The sequence below is a fragment of the Panthera uncia genome, chromosome B1, assembly GCF_023721935.1.
Source record: "Panthera uncia isolate 11264 chromosome B1, Puncia_PCG_1.0, whole genome shotgun sequence".
NCBI lineage: Eukaryota > Metazoa > Chordata > Mammalia > Carnivora > Felidae > Panthera > Panthera uncia.
In genome coordinates, this window is record NC_064811.1 from 121864791 (window position 1) to 121890658 (window position 25868).

Below are 25868 nucleotides of genomic sequence, written 5' to 3' on the forward strand. Positions count from 1 at the left end.
TTGGGGTTCATATTAAATAGCCATTGTCATAAATGCAATAATCAGCACGCTTCAAAAATAGCCAATTATTTTACCACCTAAAATTTTAAAGACTTATGAAAATTCAAGGTTATCGTTAAGTTATGTAAACTAAATTAGAATTCTTAGTTAATCTCTCACATGCTAGGAGTTCACATTGCATTTTCAAATGCTTGGTTCTGGCTCAGGTCATTGCTTGCAGTTCATGAGTTCAAGCCCTATACTGGGCTCTGTGCTGGCAGCGCAGAACCTGCATGGGATTCTCTCTCTCCCTCTCTCTCTACCTCCCCCCGCCCCGGCTCATGCACATGTTCTCTCTCTCTTTCTCAAAATAAACAAAATTTAAAATAAAATAAAATAATAAAAAATAAAAATTTTCTGAATCATAAATTGGAACATATTGTTCAAAACTGCCATTTCTTTAAAAAAATTTTTTTAATGCTTATGTTTTGAGAGAGAGACTGAGTGTGAGTGGGGGAGGGGCAGAGAGAGAGGGAGACACAGAATCCGAAGCAGGCTCTAGGCTCTGAGCTGTCAGAACAGAGCCTGGGTGGGGCTAGAACTCACGAACTGAGAGGTCATGATCTGAGCCAAAGTTGGACGCTTAATCAACTAAGCCACCCAGGCACCCCAAAACTGCCATTTCTAAATCAGTCATTATAGTTTAGTACTATTTTAATGAGAGACATATTTATGAAGAATTTTAATTCCAATTCTCAATTATTTTCTATGATGTAAATCAGAAAGCATAAAAATATTTATCCTGTACAACCCAATCATAATGTGAGTTATATTTATAGCTCCTTCAAAAAAAATTTTCCCTGCCCTCAATTTCTTGCTAGGAAAATCCACTAGAGGCTTTGTTTCATATTTTGCCAGAGGGCCCTTGAAGAAAGGTAGTCCAGAAATCTACGAGGTGGCCGGACATAAAAAGTTCCACTTGGTGGAAGACTATAGTGATTAGTTAGCTCCATCTTAGGAAATGCAGACCCACTGAGCAGCTGGTAATGGCAGAAGTGAGGAGGTGCTCCAAGATAAATGAACATCAAGAGAGTGGTTGGATTATGTCAATAGAGTGAATCCAACTGACCGTTGCTGCTAAGGGGATAATAAGAAAACTCAGCCCCTTTTGACCTGAGTCCTCTGGTTCCCAAGAATCTTTCAGTCTATGAACTGCAACTGTCTGCTGATCCCAAGTATTCATGGGATAGGATGCATGTACCCATCAGGAATCTTTACAATAGCTTCCCTTACTTGAAGTAATCTGAATGACTCTCTTTCTTGTACCTGCAAAATAAAACTGAGAAACACCGCGAGATAAAAGGGCTCTCTTGAGCTAATGTGGCAAATGAAAAACTTCAAGGCCTTCCCCTGTCCATGTTTACCAGTGAGAGACAGTACATGTTGATTCTTTCCATGGCAACCCACCAACAAAAACAGATTCTATAAAATGATTCGAGTTTTCATTTGCAGAAAAGATTTTGAATGAAAAAAAAATGTTTTTTTTTAAACTAGGATATTCTCAAACTCCGCTTGTTATGTTTATATGAGGATGAAAAGGGATTGTGACAAATGATTCCATTATACCTACGATAACATTACCAGTAATTTCAGTTGTCTGTTATTTATGGAGACTAAAGATGGTGGTGGCAAACTGAATCAAATGAAGTGCCACTCAAATCTAATCTGACCACACACGTATTGTCACTCACTTTATCAGTGCAGAGATGTCAACATTTATGTCTTGCTGGAATGTGTGGGACTCTGGGAACCTCACTCCAGCCACACAGACCTTTCACTATCAGGAATGAGCCCAGTGCTGTCCACCTCCACGTCCCTCTGCCTGCATTGCTCTTTCTTACTTCACTCCTGACTCTTCCACGCCCTGGACACACACCACTTTCTTGTGCTATTCCAGCACTTACCACAGCATCATATGTATCTACTTATTAATATTTGTCTCCCTTGGGGCGCCTGGGTGGCTCAGTCGGTTAAGCATCCGACTTCAGCTCAGGTCATGATCTCATGGTTCGTGAGTTCGAGCCCTGCGTCGGGCTCTGTGCTGACAGCTCAGAGCCTGGAGCCTGCTTCCGATTTCTGTGTCTCCCTCTCTCTCTGCTCCTTCCCTGCTCACACGCTGTCTCTCTCTCAAAAATAAATAAAGATTAAAAAAACGTTTTTTAATTATAAAAACATTTTTCTCTCTCCAATTAGGTCCTAAGTGCCATGAGAACAGGAACCATACCTGTTTTGCTCTCCATTATACCCCTAGTTCCTACTTTTATGTTAATGTTGAATACTGCTGAATGAATACGGAAGAGCCCTTGGAAAGTACTAGTGGCGAAGTACTTGCAGAAACATATATAATGAGCTTCTATATTATATAATACCCCTATAATTATATTAGTAATGTATTTATAATTATATATTGTCTTCATAAGAACGTTACACATAGCTATTTAATTGCCTTAAAGAAAAATAAGCTATTATAAGTTATTATATAACATATACATTACACATAAAATACATTACAGTTTATCACATATTATATATTACATTATATTTTCTATGTTTTGCATTGAATATCATTCAATAAAGGAAAAAACTATGGCACACTATAACTGTGGTAAATGGAAAGTACGGGAACTTTTTCAGTTAACAGCCAGTCCTAGAGAGAATTCAAGTATCAGCAAACAGGCCAAATTCTTAAAGGTGGGCTTAAATGACATTTCAAAATGATGTAAGAACCCCCTACTAAATGTGTGCTTGTTTCATCTAATCATATTCCCAAATGAGTAAGTTTCCATTATGAACCCATTATGCTCGGTGAGGACAAGCAGATCCGAGGCTGAGATTGTTAGATTAGTCATGGTATCTTGAGTAATAATTCTTCCTATCTGTGGAGGGAATATAAAACTCTTTTTCTCTTTCTTTTAAAATCTAGACTGATAAGAGACATATATAGTTACTATCTTCCCAAGTAACAAGCTAAGACAGACAGGTAAGCAGTGAAAAGTCACTAGCTTAGTGACAAACCAAGTTCCTCAGCTTCCCCTGAAGGGGTGACGTACCAACCTTCTTCCATTGGACCACTTGGAGCATAATGGTTTCTGGCTCCACAGGAAAGGATCAAAGTGTGTTCTATATTATCCAGAAGGTTTTAATAAACACTAATACTGTGAAAATTTCTATATTTCTGCATGAACCAATTCCCGCTCAGAGATTTGTCTTTCCCCCGAAGGTAGGGCCATCATCTATTCATAATCTCTCTTACTAGATTTCTTCCTCATTGAAGGCAAGATTCAATAAAATTTCATTCTGCTTCCCCTTTCTCAGAAATCCATGAAAGCCTTGAAAAACATTTTGAGCATATTCTCTCCGTGCAATTTGATATCCTTTCCACCACAGGCCATTATTCTGGTAAACTCAGTAAACCCTAATTTAGATCCACGGTGTAATGCTTTCAGATCAAGCTGGGTGAACACGTTTCTTTAAAATAAAACATGGTAGGAAAGTCTTTCTCTGAATGCTTGCTCACAGAGGAAGCTTCATCTATTTCCCTTTTGCCGTGATGGAAGAGGCAAGAAAACAATTTATGAGTCATTTCCATTCTGACAGATGCGGCCATGACTGGAAAGGCGATGCCTGCCAAGAGCTTTTATCAAGTAGGTTATAACAACTAGTAATAAGTGTAAATAATAAATGGTTGGAATCTTCGGGGAAACAGTGGCAATACAAAACGATTTTTGGTACTTCTGATGGGGCTCTGCCACTCTTGGAATTCCCTGCCTTCCCAGTAGAGTTTTGGCCTGACAATAAACAACAGTTTAGTACTTTATCTAATCCCAGCCAGGAGGTGAGTTCAACAGCAAGCTTTTGCAGATGTTCACATCCAATAATCTATCCATAATTGATGAAACAGGGAGGTCAGATGTAATGGCTGCTACTATTCCAGCAACAAATAAATGGTTATTGACAAAACAAGCCAGTGTGGCGCAGAGCGCTGAGCAGTGACAGGCATGCGGCGGTGCTGGGCAGAGGCGGGGAGGGCTACTGGATTCCTCAGCCAGCCGTGTGGCAGGAGGGCCACAATGACACATAAGCAGATGGAGGTGACTTGGAGAGGAAAAGGGAGGTTGCTGAAGTACAAAAAAAAGACGAAGACAGGCAGAGGCAGAGAAGAAAATGATGAGTGAGCCCTGGGCAAGGCTGGGGACCCGGGTGAGTACAAATGTGCGAACAGTTCAGAAATGCCTTTGAATGTGCGCACTGTGATCCAGATGTCTGGTTGCTTTTATCACCAGTGTGTCTTCACTCATAGAGCTGGCTGTCAAACTGTGCAGCCTAGGTGACTCTAACACCAAAGTGCCTGCATGGGATGCTTTGCTGCCCAGACCCTCCCTCCCACTGAGGGACATCCATCGATATTCCATTTAGCACTGCAGATACCGTCTTTTCCCTATGTATTAAAAAAAATCTATGAAAATCATGTATGTAATTTTAACAATATTTTCAGATAAGCCAAAGATGCAAGATTGTGAAGCTAGAAAATTTCCCAAGACTGGGACTAATCCTGAAATACATGCTGCTTAAAATCAAATTTACTGCAAAGGCATGTGAGTGCAAGGCAAAGTTTTCTTTAATAATAAAAAACAAACACTGCACTCTATTCACCTCAACCTAAGCAAAGAGTATAATAAATGCATTAATCGAGTATGCTTTTATTGACTGAATAAAATTCAAGATATTTAAACATAAATAGCCGAAATCCTACATTTCTATTCCAGTGCTAAAAAATAATGTTTTACACAGTTTACTATGTAATATTATAAGATGAAGAATGGTAGAATGAAATGGTAGTTATTATTGCTATAGGTAGTCATAAAGAGGCTTGGGACAGAGATGTTTTAAATATTAATATTCCTAAAATCACTTAAATCAATTTAACACTCTTTAGTGGTTTATTTAGAAGCATGATTTATTTTATATTTTGCAACCAATGCCTTTGATCAGCTCTGAAATAACATATGAGCTGAAAATAAAGTGGCAAAACAAATTGCTGCTAGCATTCTTATAGTAAGCTTTAGGTTTTATACGATAAACTAGAAAATTACCATTATATTTGGCATTTTCAAATTATTTATCAATATTTCGAAATGGAGAATTATAGAGCCCAGAAGCAATGGTGGAGATCATTTCCATAATAACTTGCTAGTTGCTCTGCTTCCTGGGCCCTGCCATTCTCCACGCTGGTGTCCCCCCATCTAGCAACTGTGACCTGCCCCAGCCCCCAGTCCCCAGTCCCCAGGGCCATTTCTGTCCCTATTCTATCAGGGCAGAAGCTTGCCATCACATCAGTCTGCCACAGATCATATTCTGATTTGATCTCTATTAAGGTGACCAGGCTTTTTCCATGTGCCTTGACATGTGTCCCAGACCCTGGAGCAGCATCCCCATCTTGTTCTTCTTACCTAAATCTCTGTCTTGGTGCTGGTTGGGTCCCTATTTACTACAAAGCTGAAGACCTACCTTGTGGCCTCAGTATGCTCTCGTCAGGAGTGCCACTCCTAAGTCTCAGTCCCTGTGGCTTGGTGCTTGTCCCTTGCCAATGGCAGTCACTACCACTTATGGAGCAAAAGCTACATATGCGGAGTGTTTCATATTCATGGTACATTTAATTTTCACAGAGCCCTCTGAGATAAATATCAATATTCCCATTGTACAAATGAGGTAAATTAAGTATAGAGAGGTTGAGGAACTTGCTCTGGTACACACAGTCCTAGGGTTGGAGAAGAAGAAGAGATTTGAACTGGGTTTATTGGACTTTGTCTCCTGCTCATTTTGTTCTTGTGCACTGTGATATGCTTGCTGCTGGTTACCCTTGAGCATGACTTTGCAGATCTAGACCCTCAGTTACAGCTTACTACCTGCTGGCACCCTTCCCAGAATTCTCCACTCACCTACAGGGTACCCAGTGCAGCCCAATGTCTGACATTCTACATGTTAACCTCATGTTTACCTGGTTACGGCTTTATCTATTACCAGCTGCTGTTTTTTCATCCTATGAACTAATTATAATAGCTAATAATTGTTAATACTGAGTATTTATTATTTCTTTCCCCTGACTGCAGTGACTGCCCCCCTTTGACTCAGAAGAAAACCTGCCTCACTTTATAATGGCCCATAAGGCCTTCCACGACCCCACCCCTAATCCTCTGACTTTGGTTCCCATTACTCTGCTTCCCTTTTGCTTCTCCTTGGCTTCACTGGCCCCAAGCCTCCAGGGCTTAGGCTTGGTGTCTTGGAGTTTTGGCCTTGACCTTTCCCTCTGCTTGGAATGAACTTCCATCAAATATCTGCCTAGCTGAACTCTCATCTGCTCCCAGTCTTTCTTCAAATGTCAACTTCTCAATGAGGCCCTTTGTGATCACCTATTTAAAACTTCCCCTACTCACCACTTGTTTAGACACTCCTGACTCATTCTTTTCTATTTTTTTTCTTGTCTATAACATGCTTATTACTGTCTAACATGCTAACTCACTTATTATTTTTAATCTCCATTGTCTGTCTTTCTCCAATGGGATGATGCTCCATGAGGACAAAGATCTTTGTTTTGCTGTTGATATATTCCAAGTGTCTAGAACAGGGCCTGGCAATAGGTGCTCCAAAACTATTTGCTGGATATGTCACAGATTGTTCTTAAGACTAGGGGTGCCTGGGTGGCTCAGTTGGTTAAGCATCTGACTTTAGCTCAGGTCATAATCTCATGGTCCGTGGGTTTGAACCCTGTGTTGGGCTCTGTGCTGACTGCTCAGAGCCTGAAGCCTGCTTCAGATTCTGTGTCTCCCTCTCTCTCTGCCCCTCCCCCACTCATACTCTGTCTCTCAAAAATGAATAAATGTTAAAAAAAAAAAGGACTACACATATTAAGTAACTAAATCTTCCCAACACTCAGGAGCAGGCATTATTATTATTCTTATCTCTTTTTAAAGGTAAGAAAACTGAGGCACAGAGAAATAAAGCCAATAGGCCAAGGGTCTTATCTGACCCTTTCTCCCACCTCAGTGCCAAGAGGCTGCCTGATAATGTCACCATAAATGTTAGGCCCCAAGTTCTGGCTCCTTTGGTACCACCTGTCCCACCGTCAATCAAGATTTTAACAATGGCATCCTGTAACAATGTTGTGAAGGAAAATGAACAAGATTTAACGACTTGTTCGAGACCAAAGAGCTTATGACAAAACTACCACCAGAAGGCAGAATGTCTGACTCCTAATTTGGTGGTCTTTCTGGTATTTTTCAAAACCAATTCTGAAGATTCTAATGATTGCCTGGATGATAGTTTTCCATTTCCACATAATCTATTATAATAAACAATTAAAAAGTAATTTTGGCTTTGCAACCTTGTAACAAGTATTAATGATTATTTACATAATATTTTAAAAGGAAAATGTTTATTTTGGTAATGCCTGTGATATTATAAACATATAAAATGAACATAATAAACAGTCACTCTGCTGTAAGCTAATATAAGCTCATAGGGAAAATGAATATGTTTAATTAAATTTAGGAAAAATATATAGTTAAATCATTTGCAGAACAATAATAAGGACCAATAAACCATTATCACTTCACTATTCCACTGGAATTTTCATCAACAGGCTATATTAATAAATATCATGTTCACTTTACAAAGTGGGATGCTGAGAGACTTATCTATGCTCTGTTAAGTCAGCAATGGCAGCAGGGATGCCATAATCCTTGCACAAACACAGCAAATCATACTTCTATTATTCTTTAGTATTCACCTGCATTTTTTGAGGGAGGACAGTATGGCAGACATAGATGGAAGTACTTTTTGCATGTTAATCCATTTAATCCTCACAACCACTCTATCGGTTAGTTGCTAGCATTTCCTTACGTTGCAGGTGAGGAAAGTGAGGCACAAGAGAGGTGAGGTGACCCACGTATATGTCACAGGATTAGAAGTGGCAGGACCAGGCTCTGGAGTTAGGCAATGTGACTCTAGGGGCTACGCTTGTAATCACTACATCATACTGTGATCATGCTTAAGACGGGAACAGAGAGCATTGTAATCTACCAGAAGGACCCTATCTTTCTCCCCCTATTTTGTTTATCCAGAATGTTATAAACATTCTGCCCTACTAGATCTTTCTGTGGAAAACCTAACAAACAGCATTTTTTATGCTCTTTCCCTTGCATTTACTAAGAGTTGCTGGTTGATAGCCAATTTGCATCAGTAGCAAGAAGAGATTCAGGGTTGTAGGAAAAATATGTTGAACACACTGCTTTTGAAAAAGAATTCTTACAAATGTATTAACTCTAGTGCTGCTAGATATGTCATTGACATCTAGAGAAAACAAGACAAATTCAGCTACGGAGTTAAGTCATGACCAATGAAGAATCCACAATACTCCATTATCTATGCCAATGGAGGGTAAGAGAGAGATGGGAGATGGAAATGTGAGGTGAGAATTCCTTACATCTCTTTCTCTGGAGAAGCTACAAAACAGCGGGTCATCCCTAGCGGGATGCCACTTAATAGTTCCACTTCTGTGTTCCCAAACTCTGTGCCTATTCTGAACTGGCCTGATAACATACAGGTGATTCTTATTCTAAGTTTCAATTGTTATTGAATAATAATTTCTACTGGACAAGAATTACAAAATGTTATTTATGCCAACCAGTAATTCATTAAATGGAATAGGTGAGAATGTTATTAAAAGTGTATACATGTGATTTATGTATACCACATATATTTAAATGACTTTAAAAATGAGTTGTGACAGCATTAGCACTTAGGAGCATGGCTCCAGTCTTGGCTCGGCATTTGCTAGCTTTGTGACCGTAATCAAGTCATTGAATCTAAGTCTCAGCCTTCTTCATCTGTGAAATGGGAGTAAGAGTAAATAGAAAATACTAATAAGATCTGCTTCTTAGGGATTGTGTGAGTATTAAATGAGGTAAAACACGTAAACAATAAGGTTGGGTAGAGTTGTAGACCCATAGTATACAAAGGCACGCTAGTTGTTACTGTTATTCATGATGATGCTATTCTATCTGGGCTCATTTGATTTCATTTGGTTTCATAGGACAGAAACCACCCCAATCTAATTTAGGCAAAATGGTAAACTAGGGACCCAAATGCTACCAGAAATTGCACTCTCCCTTTCTCATCTTGTTTTCTCTCTGTTAGTTTTACTCTCTCAGCCCACCATCCTCCGTGGCTCTGGCAGCATCCAGGCTTCCTTACCAAGGAAGACTGGCTCTGATTTAAAAACAATAGAAAACAAAATTATTAGGTAAGCAATCCGATTGGCTGAGCTTGTCTAGAGACCTTCCTCTAGAGATTTGCTTCATTGGAGCAAGGAGTGGTGGCGGTGAGATCTGTAGCCCCAAGGTTAGAGACAAGACCGTAGCCAGCAGAAAAGCAATAGTGGTAATGGTGGAATGTTCTGAGAAGACAAGGATAACAGAGGTCCTCCAAATTGCTGTTAAAAAGTCCTCTGCTTAGCTGCTTCTCCCTCTGTGACTTTATCTCATTTAACATTACTATCCTACTTTGGATTATTTGAACAAAAAGCTTCAAATTCTTTGTCTCCATCTTGTCTCTGTATGTTCATCTACCAGACAGAAAACACTGTAAAATTGTAAAATGTCTCTCAAATGTGCCCGTTATGAGCTACACCACACCACCCGAGTTCAGAGCTCATTATTCCTCACCTGAAATATTTTAGAAGAGCCCTTAAACTGGTTTTCCTTCCTCTACTTTCTCTTTTCAGTTTGTCCTACACACAACTGCCAGGCTATCTTCTTTTTTTTTTTTTTCAACATTTTTTTAAATTTATTTTTGGGACAGAGAGAGACAGAGCATGAATGGGGGAGGGGCAGAGAGAGAGGGAGACACAGAATCGGAAACAGGCTCCAGGCTCCGAGCCATCAGCCCAGAGCCTGACGCGGGGCTCGAACTCATGGACCGCGAGATCGTGACCTGGCTGAAGTCGGACGCTTAACCGACTGCGCCACCCAGGTGCCCCTGCCAGGCTATCTTCTAAAACCAGTTCCTGCCCTACTTAGGCCTGTGAGGATCTCATCCCACTGCCCTATCTTTCCAGCTTCCCCCCACCAACAGCCCCGGTCCCTCAACACCAATACCCCAGCGTGACTGGAATGCATTTTCTGCCCTCCTGGGCCTTTACTCATGCTGCTTCTTTTACCATGTATTTTGAAAGGTTCAATTCAAATGTCATCACCTCAATCTCCAAATAAGATGAAGCTTCCCTCTTGCTTCTCTAGCTCTTGGTCCCTATTACAAGTATGCCACAAGTCTGTGTTGGGTGTCTATTTTCTTTATGGACAATGCAGTCCTGCTGCATGGTAAATATCTACCTGAGCATAAAGAAACTGCCCAGACCTATATTCAAAAATGCGCATCAAACTGAAGCTGAAAACAAACAACATCCTTCGTTAATATAGTTATTAGCATTTCTTGCTCATACAGACTTTGGTCAGATTTACTCAGGATACCAAAAACTCTATAGCTATATTTTTCCCCCTATTTTGTTGTTTTTGCTTTGTAAGTCATATGATTATTTTTTGAATAATTTATTATTGGGTCATCTTTAAATGCTCTTTACTACTTGTTAAGCTTTTAATAACTTGTCTTGGTGTTTTGGGTTGAGACGAGCTGCTGAAATGACCAGCTGCTATGATCAGTCCTATGCTGAAGGTTTTTACTATGAATAGTTTACATACAACCTACTGAAAACATTCATTGAAGTCTTTAAATTTTAATGGAATGAAAAGAAATAGTAGTTTACTTTTTTATTACAAAATTAGTATATGTTAATTGCAGAAAATTTGGAGCATACAGATCCATCACTTTCCCCAAAACAGAAAATTAAAGTCATCCATTATTCCAGCTCCCACAGATGACCACCAAAAACAATCTGGTGTTTCTAGTATCTGCATTGATACATATGTCTTATATATGTGTATGCATGTATGTAAATACACATGAGTGTGGTCATAATGTACATTTTATACCCTGATTTTTGGCTTAATATATTGATAATACTTTTATTATTATAAAAATACTTACTTTTGTGTCACTTTTATTGGCTGCATTATTTTGCATCACAGGATACTTGGCGATGTTTAATCAACTTGCTATTGTACATTTACCTTGTTTCTACATATTTCACCATTATAAACAGTGCTTCTAACATTGTATGTATAAGTTATGGCCAAATCTTTGTATCCTCACCCTGTCACTTTTTTTTAAAATTTTTTAATGTTTATTTATTCTTGGGAGAGAGACAGAACACGAGAAGGGTAGGGGCAGAGAGAGAGGGAGACACAGAATTCAAAGCAGGCTCCAGGCTCTGAGCTGTCAGCACAGAGCCCCATGTGGGGCTCGAACTCATGAGGCGCCAGATCATGACCTGAGCCAAAGTTGGATGCTTAACCAACTGGGCCACCAGGCACCCCAGGCATCCCTGTCACTCTTGATACCAACTTCCACTTCTAACCACAGTTCTCAGAACCTCACATGCTTGCCAACCTCTGATACTATCTGAATTTTTGATTTTTTGCCTCTAAGTCATGATTTCATGTAAAAGAATATTAACGTTCTTCCCTGAAATGCTCACAAACAAAAGCTGCTATACACATCTATATAATCAATTCTTGATTATTTAGGAACTGAATGTCATTTTGTGGATTTGTTAGTTTCTCTGTTACATTCCTTCTCTTTCTCTATCCCTGGCCATCACCATTATCATTTAGGGGGAAAAAAAAAAAAAAGGACAACAGAAGACATTCGTGGGAAAAGTAGAGAGTTAATCTTAAAGTAGACTGTTTTACTAGTTAACTAAGCTTTTAAATGTTTAATTAAGGAGGAAGTTAAAATTGTTTCTTAAGTATACTATCAGAAATAGAGTGTTGTGCTATTTTAAAGTCCAGTATATGTTATTTTTATTGAGCACCACTTATACTGAATAATTTCTAAAATCAATATAGGTGTTAACTGGAGATCAAGTAATTGTCTCCCCTATAGATACATTTGAGACAATTACAGGTAAGTTTTAAGATGTATTACATTTGTCCTTCTGAAGTTACCCCTTCTGTGTCACAGAGGGAAAAATATAATTTGTTTCAATGTATAATGACTTAGTATGGTCCCCACACTATTGTTTAACACATCTAATCCTATAATCATCTCTGGGTTCTGGCCGGTGTGATGCCTCTTCTTCTTTTGCGGCCTCTAGATCAACGTGTGCTAACAGCTGTGCCGTTGCCTCTAGGTCTGTCATACAATTAGTCTTGTGATGAACTATGCAGGTTGCTTTATTGCTCCAGAGAACATTTTCATATGCTAGGCCTTGAACTTTAAGGGGTATACATACATTATGTTCCATATGTCACTATTCGGTACAGTTGATTAGGGTACTCAATTTTTGGAGTCTGGAAGTTCATCCTCTTTAGAATGAACGAAGTAAAAATAATTATCCTTCTCTTCATTTTCTCACAAAAAGAGTATCAGAAGTTTTTGCGCTATTTCTTAAGATGTGATTGACTGGAAACAAAAATTTCAGCAGTTTTATAAAGAGCTACTCTACCAGCACCTTCTTTTTACAATGAATAATCAACATCATCATGCAGCTAAAGTGGCATTCTACATCTCAAGGGGATCCAAAACCAGCTTTCACATTTCAAAACAAACAAACAAACAAAACACCCGATACATTTTATGGCTAGAAATCAGTTTTTATATTAATTTAGGCCATGAACTTTCTTTCCTGACATAAAACATCTCTTCCTTTTCACAAGTGTCTATGACTTTAAATTTTTGCCTACAGATTCCTGTTTAAAAAAAATCAGGTTTTCTTTTTTTTTCAGTATTCTGATTTTCCTATAATGCATTTGTCATTTAAATGACAAATACTATAATTTATATGACAAATACCATAATGTATTCATCATTTAAAAAGAAGAAAAAAAAACACACAATGCTATTTTACTAGGCTGTAACATTGTAAAAAAAATAGAAAAATTAAACAGAAAAAATTTTTAAGAGAGTTCAGCTCCCCATTAATGAGAAAATTTAAAAAAAACATTCAATTTACTAAGATTCTAGTCTGCAAACAATCTTTCCTACAAAAATTTATATGAAATTATTACTGTAATGTTATCTGTTTTAATGTCTTAGAAAGGTCATGACTTTAAATACAGAGATAACAGTAGCAAAATTATTAGTAAAACATTTTACATTTGCATAATCTCCAAATTACTAAAACATATTTTTCATGAACTTCTTAACATGTTTTTCCAAGTGAGACTAACTGTTCAAATGGTATTAAATAAGATCAGATATGAAATACATGTTTATACCATGCCTTAAATTATTGCTTATAATAATTTTGAGTAATACAATTTGATGCAATTTGGAGATAATTTTTTTTTAATTAGGCAATATGACTATTTTCTTCTATGGGTGTTTTTCTAATCCTATCACTTTTCTTTTGCTTGTCAGATATTTTGAACATTTCTCTATTAGCAAAATGTATGGAATGGAAAGGAAGTAACTGCTATTTGTGTACTGGCAGGGGTGCATGTGGCGGGTGGAGGGGGGGGTGATGCTGAATAGAAGGAGATCCGTGTGGCAACAATTGGGGGAAATGGGATCTGTAACAGCTGCTCCTTTTAGATTCCCAAGAAGGAGACTGCCTGAGGTGGGTCATGGGACAAAAGGATAAAACGGATGAAAACTCTGATGCAAAGCAGGAAAATGACTGCTGAGACCCCTAAGCTTACACCTGAATCGTCTCAAGCTGAGTGGCAAGCCCTCTTTAGCATGCTTCAGAAGCTGGTGATGAACTACACAGTACCAGGAGGCAAACTGGCTGCAAGCAGAATTGTCTGCATGTTTTGTATAATAACCAGTGGTCCTCTGGGGAAAGGAGGCCATGATTTCCTCTGTGCCAGCATCTGAGCTCCCCTCAGATACTGAGGCCATTAAACAAGAACAGAAGGGTCAATTTTAGGTAATGATTTCTAATTGGCAAGTAAAGACAACTTCTATTTAGTGGGTAGTGAAGAGCTCTGGTCTTTAAAGAAAGAAATTACTCAAATTCCTTTTTTTGGATAAATGCCATTTTTTTCACTCAAGGACAAGTTATTAATATATTAATAATAAAGATCTTTCTATAGAATGTCAGTTTATTACATTTCCATTATAGAAATATGTGCCAAGACAAAGATAAACTTAAGCCCTTTGTAATTTACATATGATAAATTTAGTAAATTACAGTTGAGAAATAAGTATAAAGCAGCACTCTGAATAGATACTCAATAAATGTTACCTACCCGAGAATCATTGCTATCATTACTCAGTGCTAATTATATCATAGCCTGTGGTAATAATAGCATCTTACATGTGAAAACTGTTTATAGTCTAAAGTGTAAAAACATATGGTTTTTCCATTTGATCTTCACAAAGATACAGCAAAGCTGCCATTGCCACCTCTATTTCACAAATGATACGGAGCCTCTAAGAAGCTAAGTGACTAAACTAAGGTCAATAGCTAGTATGTGGCACACGGAACTAAGATCCAAGTCTTCTAGCCCACATGCTAGCATCCCACATGCTCTTTCTATAAAAAACAGTTACTGTCCATAATAAAGATTACACATCAAAACCTACTGTCAGCTCAAATGTTTGACCACTTAACAATTAGAGAGCTATTGCTATATACGCTTGAACTGCACTACATAAAGGGGTCTTTATCATGTAATATAGCTCCTAAATAAATTCCTTCTTCAACATCTTTGATACAGCCTTTCACCGACACATTTAGCATTTTATTCTATGCTTACTATTTGTTTGGGAATACTTGGGCCTAGAGCAAAAGTCAGAAATCATGATTTTATAGATGTCTGACCATCTAGCACTTGGGAAAATAATTCTTTTCTGCATAGTAATGGTGATATAATAGTTATGGGTTTCTATATGTTAGATCTTATGCCACAAACTTTACATACGCTTTCTTACTTAATTCTCACAAAGCTGTATTGTGGTAGGGGGTAATAGTACCCCCATTTTACAGATGAAGAAGCTAATAGTCCAAAAGGTTCATTTGCTTGTGCAATGTCACATGGTGAAGGTGGCAGCAAAGCTGGGATTCTGTTCTCCACCAGCCCGATTTAACATTTTGTTGCCCTCACCCTCCAAAGAGTTGTTAAATATACTTCGAAAAGCCTGTTGAGAGTTCCTTATTCAAGAAATGCTAGTATTTACTGCCTTTACTTCATGCAAAATTCTAATAATCAAAGATATGGTAGCAGATGTGAGTGTTTGTATCCATCCCAGGCAACTCTAACCAGGTATCCTGGTACCATAGTAAATTGGTTCCAAAGAGTCCTTTACCTGGAGCTGGAAGCAGACAGGAAAGGACAAAAGTGCAGATGCACAGAAGCAAATGCTCTTACGGACAGACCCATTCAGTCCACATACAGTAGTACGTATGGTCCAGCAGAAAAATTGATCATATCATCACATACTGTGCATGTACAGAACTTGGCAGAGTTGAAGTATTTGAACTAATGCACAAAAGATCTAAAGGAAGACAGAGCCTCTGAGAGCCTCCTTCTTGACCTCTTCTTTGCCTTGGCTCCTTTACTTTCTTTCCCTCTCTCTCCACTTACTATTTTTTCTTTATATTTTTTTCTTATGACATGTAGTGTTCAAGCATCTGTCACATATAGTGCAAGAGAATAAAAAATGATTAATGCAAGAGTATCTGCTTCCTTTCCCTTCCCAGTCTACTCACTATGGCATGACTACCTCGGCATTTCTTCCTTTCTCCCCAAACCAGCCCCACCCTCAGTGTTGTTTTTTTTTTTTAATTTTTTTTATGTCTATTTTTGAGAGAGAGAGAGACAGAGTGTGAGCTGGAGAGGCCAAGAGAAAGGTAGACACAGAATCCGCAGCAGGCTCCAGGCTCTGAGCTGTCAGCACAGAGCCCAATGCGAGGCTCAAACTCATTCATGGACCACAAGATCATGACCTGAGCCGAAGTCGGATGCTTAACTGACTGAGCCACCCAGGCACCCCTAGGTGGGTGGATTTTATCATGCAGATCAGAGTTATAATCTGCAGTGGGAGGGGAGTATCTATGTAAGATATAGAAATGAGCCTGCTGAAGAGCCACCATTTCTTGATCTGGAAGAGAAAAGAGGCAAAACAGAAGCACAGAGGAAAAGGAGAGCAGTGGTGAACCACGAGTGAGTGGAAGACAGGAGGGAACTTTGGGTTTAGGGAGTGACATGAAATTACAGGCTTCAGAATATCTAGAGACATTTCAAATTTTTTTAAATGGAAGGAGAGAGGATTTAAAAAAATAATATTGCTGGGAGTTAAGAATTTTATCTTTTACTGTTCTTTGAGGACAAGTAAATAGAAATTGAAATTACTTTTCCTTTAGCTTGCTGGATTTTTAATATGATATCATACTGAGGGTGAAATGTGAGGAACTCAGATTTATTTGGGTTATGTAATGGTTTCAGTAGTAGATAAAAGTCTTCACTGGTAAAAGTGACCAAAAAGAAAACTTGTTTTATGCATGTTACTGTGGACTCTGGCAAGGTATGTCAGCTGGATTGTCATTTGGATCAAGAACCCATTACTCCCAAGGACGGTGTGACTTTTAAAGAAGAAAGTAACAAACTAAATGGAGAAAGGAACTAAATGGGAATAACTGTAAGAATCGTCTCCCCCTAAACTTTGGTCAGCTAAACAATACAAATCAAATAAATCATTCTTTGTTAGAAATGCCTTCTGATATATAATGGCTTTCCCTTTGTTTGTATATATGGACTTGAAAGAAAAGTAAAATTTAATTACAATTACCTAGTGACACCTTAAGAATGTATCATTTTACAAATATAATCCATATCCTTCATTATTAGTATTTATTAATAATCTGTGAGTTTTTTGAAACAATGTGAGTTGCTAGAATATTAGTGTAACTATTTTTTCTGATACATTATTTATTTGAATTTTGCAAATATGAGATGCTGCTGATAAAGCTACAGATTTAGGTTAACCATGAGTTTAGGTTAACACTAATGTTGGAAGCATTCTAAGCTATTATAAAGATGCTGACATGTATGCGAATATAAAGATGGCTACTGTTTTATATATGGAATAATTAAATAATATAGTACATGTAATGAATTTTATACTATAAAAGCAAATGAAGTATCAATATGATGAATTTTGCTTTCATAGTATAATTTTTGATAGGCTACATTATTGCTAAATAATAAGAAGCAAATAATTCACTGAATGTACTGAAGATTGTTAAAGTTGGTGTTCCTAAAATTATTACATGGAGTGGAATATTTAGAAAGGAAGAAAATTCATGCATAAAACACAGTGCTAAGGGAGGCCCTTTCTTTTTCTTAAATTAATTTTATGGTTGTAGTATTTGATTGTGGAAGTGTGACCAACTTTGCAAAAGCCTTGAATGTGATTTTTAGTAAGGTACTTTTCTCTTTGAAATTTTAGGACTTCATGAGATACATTTACCTACTAAAATTCAGAATTTACTCTACTTGGAACATGTGCAGGTCTAAATTGATGATGGCCAAAGGGAATTACTATTTCTTTTCTCAGCACCTGATAAATGCAGGTAGCATTCTCGCCTTTAAATGTCAGGGTCTCTGTGACCTCCTGCACAGGTTTATTAGAGTAACTATCACTTCTCTTCTCCAAATACCTTTTTCCCATTGGCAGGGATTTGAACCCTAAATAAATCCATTATTTAGGGTCTTAGTTTAACCTTGTTCTGTCATCCGATAAAGAATGCTTTATCAACAAGGAATGGATGACCAGACTATTTATATGCTTGTCAAAATATTCTTCTATTACATGTATTAATCATTTATTAATAAATTAAAACCCTTAAGTTAAGATCCATTAGCAAAATTTCAAAATCCTTCTGTTTCAGATAATCAGAACTATTAATCAGTAATATTTACTTGTGACAGGTTTCTCTAAGCCAAGTTTCTTTGAACAAATCATGTAAATATCTTTAAACAGATGAACAGTATTGAAAGGGAGAAATTCATGAGAGAAAGAGGTTGAATGTAGAGGCAAGGTATTAAAAATCTGAAAATATTTCAAAATACAAGCTTAATACACAAATGAGAGAATAAAAAGGGTATATGGACTTGAAACCAAGAATTAAAGATAGATGCAATATGAAAAGGGAAGGGAAATGCTCAATCTAACTGTCTGCTGTCTCAGGCTGGCTGCAACATGACCAAGCTGATTTCAGGTCATTCTTGCCCCTCTCCACAGCCACACTGTGATAACAACACCATCAGTGCCTTAAAACAGATAAAGAAAGATAGTGTTGGTCATACTGCACAGGGTGGGTAAGAAGGATAAAAGAGAATTTCAAAAGAAAAAAAAATTGTATGTTGAATGTTTACTTTGTGATTAGGTAACTGGGCAGATATCTCATCAATCAGTCAGGAAATCAGTCCTATTTAGTAATTGATCAAGTAATTTTTTATACTAGATTCACTAAAGAAGGAGTGCTCTGTCTTATGGGTTTCTAGCCCCCTTTATCTCTGAAAGGAAGCAGGGAAAGTGGTTAAAGTAAGATATTAGAAGAAAAAGACATGATTTTCAAATGGAAATGAAAGCAAGATGTCAGGTTTTGTGGAAATCTGTTTTATTACAAAGCGAAAACAGGCTGCCCTCTAAAATCAACCTAAGCTAGAAGACCTCCATGCCCCAAATCAGGTACAACTGCTCATGTCGGTTTTCCGTTCCAACCACATCCCAACTCCAGCTTCTCATTCCTTGATGATTCCTTGGTACTTGTTCCCTGCCTCCTGTTGTATAGCCCTGAATCTGAGGCCTTCTTGACTTTGCTTTTGGCATCTTACTTACAGGTCTGACAACAGATCCTTCATTAGCCCTGCAGCTCTACCTATGGACTTGGCCCAAATTTTAAGCTTGGTTCCTGCAATTCCTCAGTTCTGAGTGAGCTGTGTTCCAAAAAGACAACAATATTCTACCACAAGCAAGACTTGGGCTCTGAAGACAGGCTTCATTCTTCCGAACTGCAAAGGCTACTCTTGACTGTGGCAGTGAGCCTTGGAGCCTGGAATATGGCCTTCCTGGTTTCCCAAAGACTCCGCCCTGGCTGGAGAATTAAATGACAAAAATTAACTGACCCTGACTCTAACTGAGGTATATGCCTGGGGGAGGGGGTCAAGGTCGGACTGGAAATCTCTGCAAGGAGCTCTCTCATTCCAGCCCAAAACCTGGGATAGGAGGCAGGAAGGGTTTGCATAATTCTGTTTTTAGACATGCCTGGTTTCCTTGGCTTGTATGTGATCATCTATTCCTGGTTTTCTTCCCAGTTCCCTGGATATCCCTGCTTAATCTTCTTTGCACCTACCCCCTCATCCAGCCGGCCCTAGGCCTTTTTCATTCATCACTATCAACTCTCTTTAGGAAATCTCCACTCCACAGCTTCAATATGCTGACAACTTATATATCAAATGTGGATAAAATCTCACGTTTAGACTTCCCCTTGGGCTGTAGACCCACATATATCACTGTTTGATCTCTCCTTGGATAACTGAAAAACTCAAATTCACCATAATCAAAAGTGACCTTCCCATTTCTCCCAAGCCTGGGTATCTGTTAGCATTCCCTCTCAGTGAATGACACCAGCAACCATCAAGTTTCACAGCCAGGCTCCTAGCGCCCATCTGGGCACCTCTAACTCCCTCACTTTCCATACTTAGTGTATTTTTTTTTTTAAGTTTTATTTATTTATTTTTGAGAGAAAGGGAGCACAAGTGGGTGAAGGGTGGAGAGGAAGAGGGAGACAATCTGAAGCAGTCTCCAGGCTTTGAGCTGACAGCAAAGAGCCCGACGTGGGACTTGAACCCACGAGCTGTGACCTGAGCCGAAGTCGGACACTTAACCGACTGAGCCACCCAGCGCCCCCTCTGTACTTAGTCTATCACCAAGTCCTTCATGACTTCCAAAATGACTCTCCTCCATCTTCACTACTACCACTAAAGTCCAGAGTAAAAATAATAAAAGCTAACAATTACCAAAGGCATATTATATACAAGGCAGACACTCTTTTAAAACTCTATATAAATGGTCTCTCCTAATCACCCTATGTATTAGTTTCCTAACACTGATGTAACAAATCACCACAAACTAAATGGCTTAAAACAAAAGAAATCGATTCTTTCATAGTTTTGAAGACTAGAAGTCTGAAATCAAGGTGTTAGCAAAGCTGTGTTCCCTCCAACAGCTCTGGGGGAAGATTCTTCCTGCCTCTTTCAGCTTCTGGTGGCTCCAGGCATTCCTTGACCTGTGGCAGCATGGCTCCAAGCTCTGCACCATCTTCACGTGCCTATCTCCTCTGTGTGTGTCTTCCTGTCCTCCTTTTCAAATCTCCTTTCTACCTTTTTCTTACAAGGCCCCTTGTCATTGGATTTAAAGCCCACCTAGATAATGCAAGGTGATCACCTCATCTCAAGGTCCTTGACTTAATTATATCTGCCAAGACTCTTTTCTCCAATAAGGTGAAAATCACAGGTCCCAGGGATTATGAAGTTGACATTTGGGGGCCACCATTCAACCCACTATACCCTAAAAAGTAAGTAGAGTTATTAGTCCCACTGAATAGATGAGGCAATTGAGACTTAGAGAGTTTAAGGTCCTTGCCCAAGGTCACACAGTTAATATTAACAGGAGATTCATGTTTATTTGGTTTATGGTTTCCATACTTTCAGAAAAACAATTTCAATATCTTTCTGAAAGGAGTAACAGTTTCAAGAAATGTGTCTCTTAGATGCCAAGTACTGCTTCTTCAATCCATTCATTGCTAGACTACACCACTACTGCTATCTTCTAAAAATAAAGGTCAGACTCAGTGCCTGGCATGACGTCTGTCATGTAGACGGTGCTTAATAAACAGTCATGAATAAATCAATGTGATCATGTCGCTAGCCTCGTCAAAAGTCATTAAAAATCACACATTGCTTAAAATATGAATTTCACTATCCTCAACAAAGCATAAAACCCTCCAACCGTCCATAAACTTGAAAAAATAATCATTTTGGAAGGAGGACAGTCTTCCTAAGAATAGCCAGAAGTTGTGCAAAAAGAGATTGATAAATTTGGCCACATATATATCTAAAAGTCCAGCATGGAAAAATTTCATAAGTCAGGTCAAAAACAATGACCTGGAAAAATATTCACAACACATATTACACATATGTGCATTTCCAAAGGAAGCAGGTACCTTCATTTATTACTGTAGGAATGTAAACTGATGAAGCTTCTTTGAAGGGAAGTTTAGAAAAAAAAATGTAATTCATCTCTTCTCTGATCCAGCATTTCCACCTCTAGAAATTTATTGAGTAGATCATCTCTCACTTTGGCACAAAGCTATTCACTGCTACACCCTTTGCAATAAAACCTGATTGGAAATAATCTAAATGCCCACCAACATGAGATGATTAAATCCATTATGGTACAACTATAAAATGGGACACCAGTGGCCCTTTTAAAATGAGGCATGTCTATATGCATGAGTGTGGAAGAAGTTAACTCCAGATGCAGAACACTACATATAAATGCCACAATTTTGTAAACAACAAAAAGAACACATAGGTATATGCACTTATATGCTATACACATATATGAATATTCTTGGAGGGGTAAACCCAAAACTTGTTAACTGCATTTGCCTTTGAGGAAAGAACTGCAGGACCGAGTGCCAGGATGGAGGGAAGACTTATTTTTCACTGTAACCTCTATTATATTGCTTGAATTTATTTTACCCTGTGTTTTTGCATTGCTCATTAGAGAGAGGGTGAGAGAGAGAGAGAAACAGAGACAGAGAATTTATAAGCTAGTTTTCACCTAATTTTCCGACTTGATTTCATATTTGCACCTGACAATTCATTGCTTCCCAAACATACCGAGTACGTTCACAGAGTGTGTGTGTGTCTAATATTTGATATTATCCTCAACACCCTCACTTTCTGTCTATAGAAATCCTGCTCTTCAAAAGCTCCCTGTGCAACCTCCCTGATCTTCAGTGTTGGAACCAACCACTCTTAACCTCTGCACTCAGAAAACCCCTGTTTGGGAAATACAAATCAAAATCACACTCAGATATCACCTCACACCAGTCAGAGTGGCCAAAATGAAGAAATCAGGAGACTATAGATGCTGGAGAGGATGTGGAGAAACGGGAACCCTCTTGCACTGTTGGTGGGAATGCAAATTGGTGCAGCCGCTCTGGAAAACAGTGTGGAGGTTCCTCAAAAAATTAAAAATAGACCTACCCTATGACTCAGCAGTAGCACTGCTAGGAATTTACCCAAGGGATACAGGAGTACTGATGCTTAGGGGCACTTGTACCCCAATGTTTATAGCAGCACTCTCAACAATAGCCAAATTATGGAAAGACCCTAAATGTCCATCAACTGATGAATGGATAAAGAAATTGTGGTTTATATACACAATGGAGTACTATGTGGCAATGAGAAAGAATGCAATATGGCCTTTTGTAGCAACATGGATGGAACTGGAGAGTGTTACGTTAAGTGAAATAAGCCATACAGAGAAAGCCAGATACCATATGTTTTCACTCTTATGTGGATCCTGAGAAACTTAACAGGAACCCATGGGGGAGGGGAAGGAAAAAAAAAAAGAGAGGTTAGAGTGGGAGAGAGCCAAAGCATAAGAGACTCTTAAAAACTGAGAACAAACTGAGGGTTGATGGGGGGTGGGAGGGAGGGGAGGGCGGGTGATGGGTATTAAAGAGGGCATCTTTTGGGAGGAGCACTGGGTGTTGTATGGAAACCAATTTGACAATAAATTTCATATACTTAATAAAAATAAATAAATTAATCAATTAATTAATAAAATAAAATAAAATAAAATAAAAAAAGAAAACCCCTGTTCATCCTGCTTTGAACTATAGTTATGTTTACAGTTGGCCACCTTTATTAAATTAGCTCCTAAAGGGAAGTGTTGGCCTCTGTGCTCCCCAAAGTACCTGGAACACAGCATTGCTGAATGTATGTAATTTTAACCAAAAATTATTAAGCAGAAGAGTTATCTAGGAAAACCCAAGTTCCCCATGATGACCCAATTTTAAGGGTGACAGAGAAACATATCTAGCCCAAATGTAAGAATTCTACATAGCATGATTATTCTAAATCAGCGAATGAGAAATTCTCAAAGCTGAATATAAAGCCAATATCATGTATCAGATAAAATTATTACAAGAGTGATATGTGCAATGAAATAGGAGGCTTGAAATATATTAGAGGTAAGACAAAAATGAAGGAAAAGATTTGTTATAATACAGAAAAGATATTTCTTGACACTTTTTGTTCATTTTAGCCAAACACAAGAAGTCTCATCATAAAACAGGCAAGCACTTATTTTTATCATGAAGCAGGCTACTTCTCAGATTGGAACTAACAGTGATCTCCACCTTTGCTGCCTTCCCAACCTCCAACTAAAGGTCCACAGCAATGCAATTCGCTCAATTGCTTAACAACCATAGTCTTTTTTAAAGCAAAATTTCCCAAATCATATTATAAGTTTACTGTAATTTGGCTTTCTTTCTTTCTTTTTTTTTTCTTTCTTTCTTTCTTTCTTTCTTTCTTTCTTTCTTTCTTTCTATTTACTTTTTGCTATCATTTAAACCCATATCCTGTTGTCCTCAATGATATGGGGAGTGAGCGTAGAGGGTCACTTTACTCCACATATTTAACTTTTATATATCCTAAAGCACTTCATGCTAATTGATTATACATTACTTAACTATAAACAATAAAACGATTTTGTTTCTGCTTCTAGAATTGCTATTCTGCTTTAGTCTCTCTAAATACATACAGGTCCACCCATTTCTGCTGGGTTTGTAACAACATATAATAAAATAAAATAAACTAAACACAATAAAATAAAAACTAAAAGTGGCAATGATTACAAGTTTACTTCAACTTACTGTTAGTGCTGTTTCATACTCTTCAGCAGCTAGGTGTGCTAAGCCCAAGTAATAGGAAGCTTCCCCTTCCATCTTTTTGTCACTTCCTAAAGTTGAAAATGTAGAAACATTGCCATGGAATGAAAGAAACCCATTACAACAAACAGAATCTTCATTTTTTAAGACAGTAGAAAGTTGTAACAAAGTGTACAGATTTGTGAACAATCCCTGAAGCCTAACTATGTGCCAGTTTTAAAATGCTGATGTTAATATAATTTACTTGAGTCACAAACGTTAGAGAAAGGTGCCTTAGCAATGTATTTAAGAGGCATTTTCCTCTACATACACATACAGCTTAGTAATATTAGTTAGGCATTCCTATGTAATTTCCATACTGTTCCACCCATAAAGACTTAAAGCCATCCTGCATAGCTACTATACATACAGGAAATAATTGGTAAAGGGTATTGCTTTCCATAGTGCACAAACACATATACACAGTGAGATGGACATTCAGTGAAGTTTCTACAGGGCAGATAATTAGCAAATTAAGGAATTATTGTTTTGATTAGGTTCAATCTAAAAGCTATTGGTTAAAACTTGAGTGAAAATGACTGACATCTTGGTACACCATTCCATAGATATTTTGAAATCCAAACACATTTTTTCTTTGCTAATGACTGGTAATGCTTCTCATCATCTTTTCAAAGGAATCTAGTCTTTCTAATTTCTGTGAATGTGTTTTATTCCAGGAATTATAAACATCTTCTTTCCCAAACAATTATGTGTAGACGTGTAATGTGCTTCAATGAGACATACATCATACCACCTAATAAATACATAATTTATTTACATTTATATGCTAAATGTAACATATAAATCTAATGGGCTTACAAGAACCATTAAAGGCTCTTACTTTTAAGAAGAATACCATCCTTTTTCTACTTTTTGGCTTTTAGTGTTACCTAACTCCTGGGTAATACAAATGCTGGTAGATCTACTCCCGAACTCTGCACTCCAACCCATGATGGACTTCAGCAGGAGCTCACAGCTCTCCATACCGCATTCACTGTTACCACTCACTGAATTACCACTTGTGGGGGCACTTGGGTGGCTCAGTTGGTTAAGCGTCCATCCGACTTCAGCTCAGGTCATGATCTCACGGTCTGTGGGTTCAAGCCCCACATCGGGCTCTGTGCTGACAGCTCGGGGCCTGGAGTCTGCTTCAGATTCTGTGTCTCCCTCCCTCTCTGCCCCTCCCCTGCTCATGCTCTGTCTCTCTCTCTCTCTAAGATAAATAAAAATTAAAAGAATATTTGAATTACCACTTGTGAAGCAGTGGCTCAACTGAAAGACTAAGAAAACAGGATGGCAAATGCCAATGACAGTATTATTATTATTATTCTCAAGCCATTTCACTGATTGCAGAGAATAATACCCTCAAGATCTCACCTCAGCAGAGTTGATGATGTCAGTGATCCAGTCTTGGGAATTTTAACTCTTAATAGTTTAGCTGGGTGCTCTTTCTCTGCTGTAAGTTTATGGGTGCTGAGGTTAGGGATGGGACTAAGGAAGGGAAAGATGGGGTAGGAGGGAGAGGCTATCAGGGGAAGTTGACTTTCGGATAATTAAAAGTTGATTATTTATAATTTGCACTTGATCTATTAAATGTTGTCACTGTGTTAAAGTACCAACAGTGGCATTTGCTGATATAGTATCACCATTTGGACCCAATTATATGTAAAGGGCAGCCAAGAAAAGAAAAGAAAAGAAA

General features: G+C 38.1%; 1 protein-coding gene across 5 annotated transcripts in view; it reads right to left on the reverse strand.

Moving 5' to 3' along the window:
* TTC29 (tetratricopeptide repeat domain 29) overlaps positions 1 to 25868 on the reverse strand; it is a 244259-nt gene that overhangs the window by 119033 nt on the left and 99358 nt on the right. For all 5 annotated transcript variants that reach the window (XM_049632254.1, XM_049632250.1, XM_049632253.1 and 2 more), the window contains one exon: positions 24116 to 24201. In XM_049632254.1, the coding sequence (XP_049488211.1) occupies positions 24116 to 24201 (86 nt within the window). The remainder of the gene's footprint in view (positions 1 to 24115; positions 24202 to 25868) is intronic.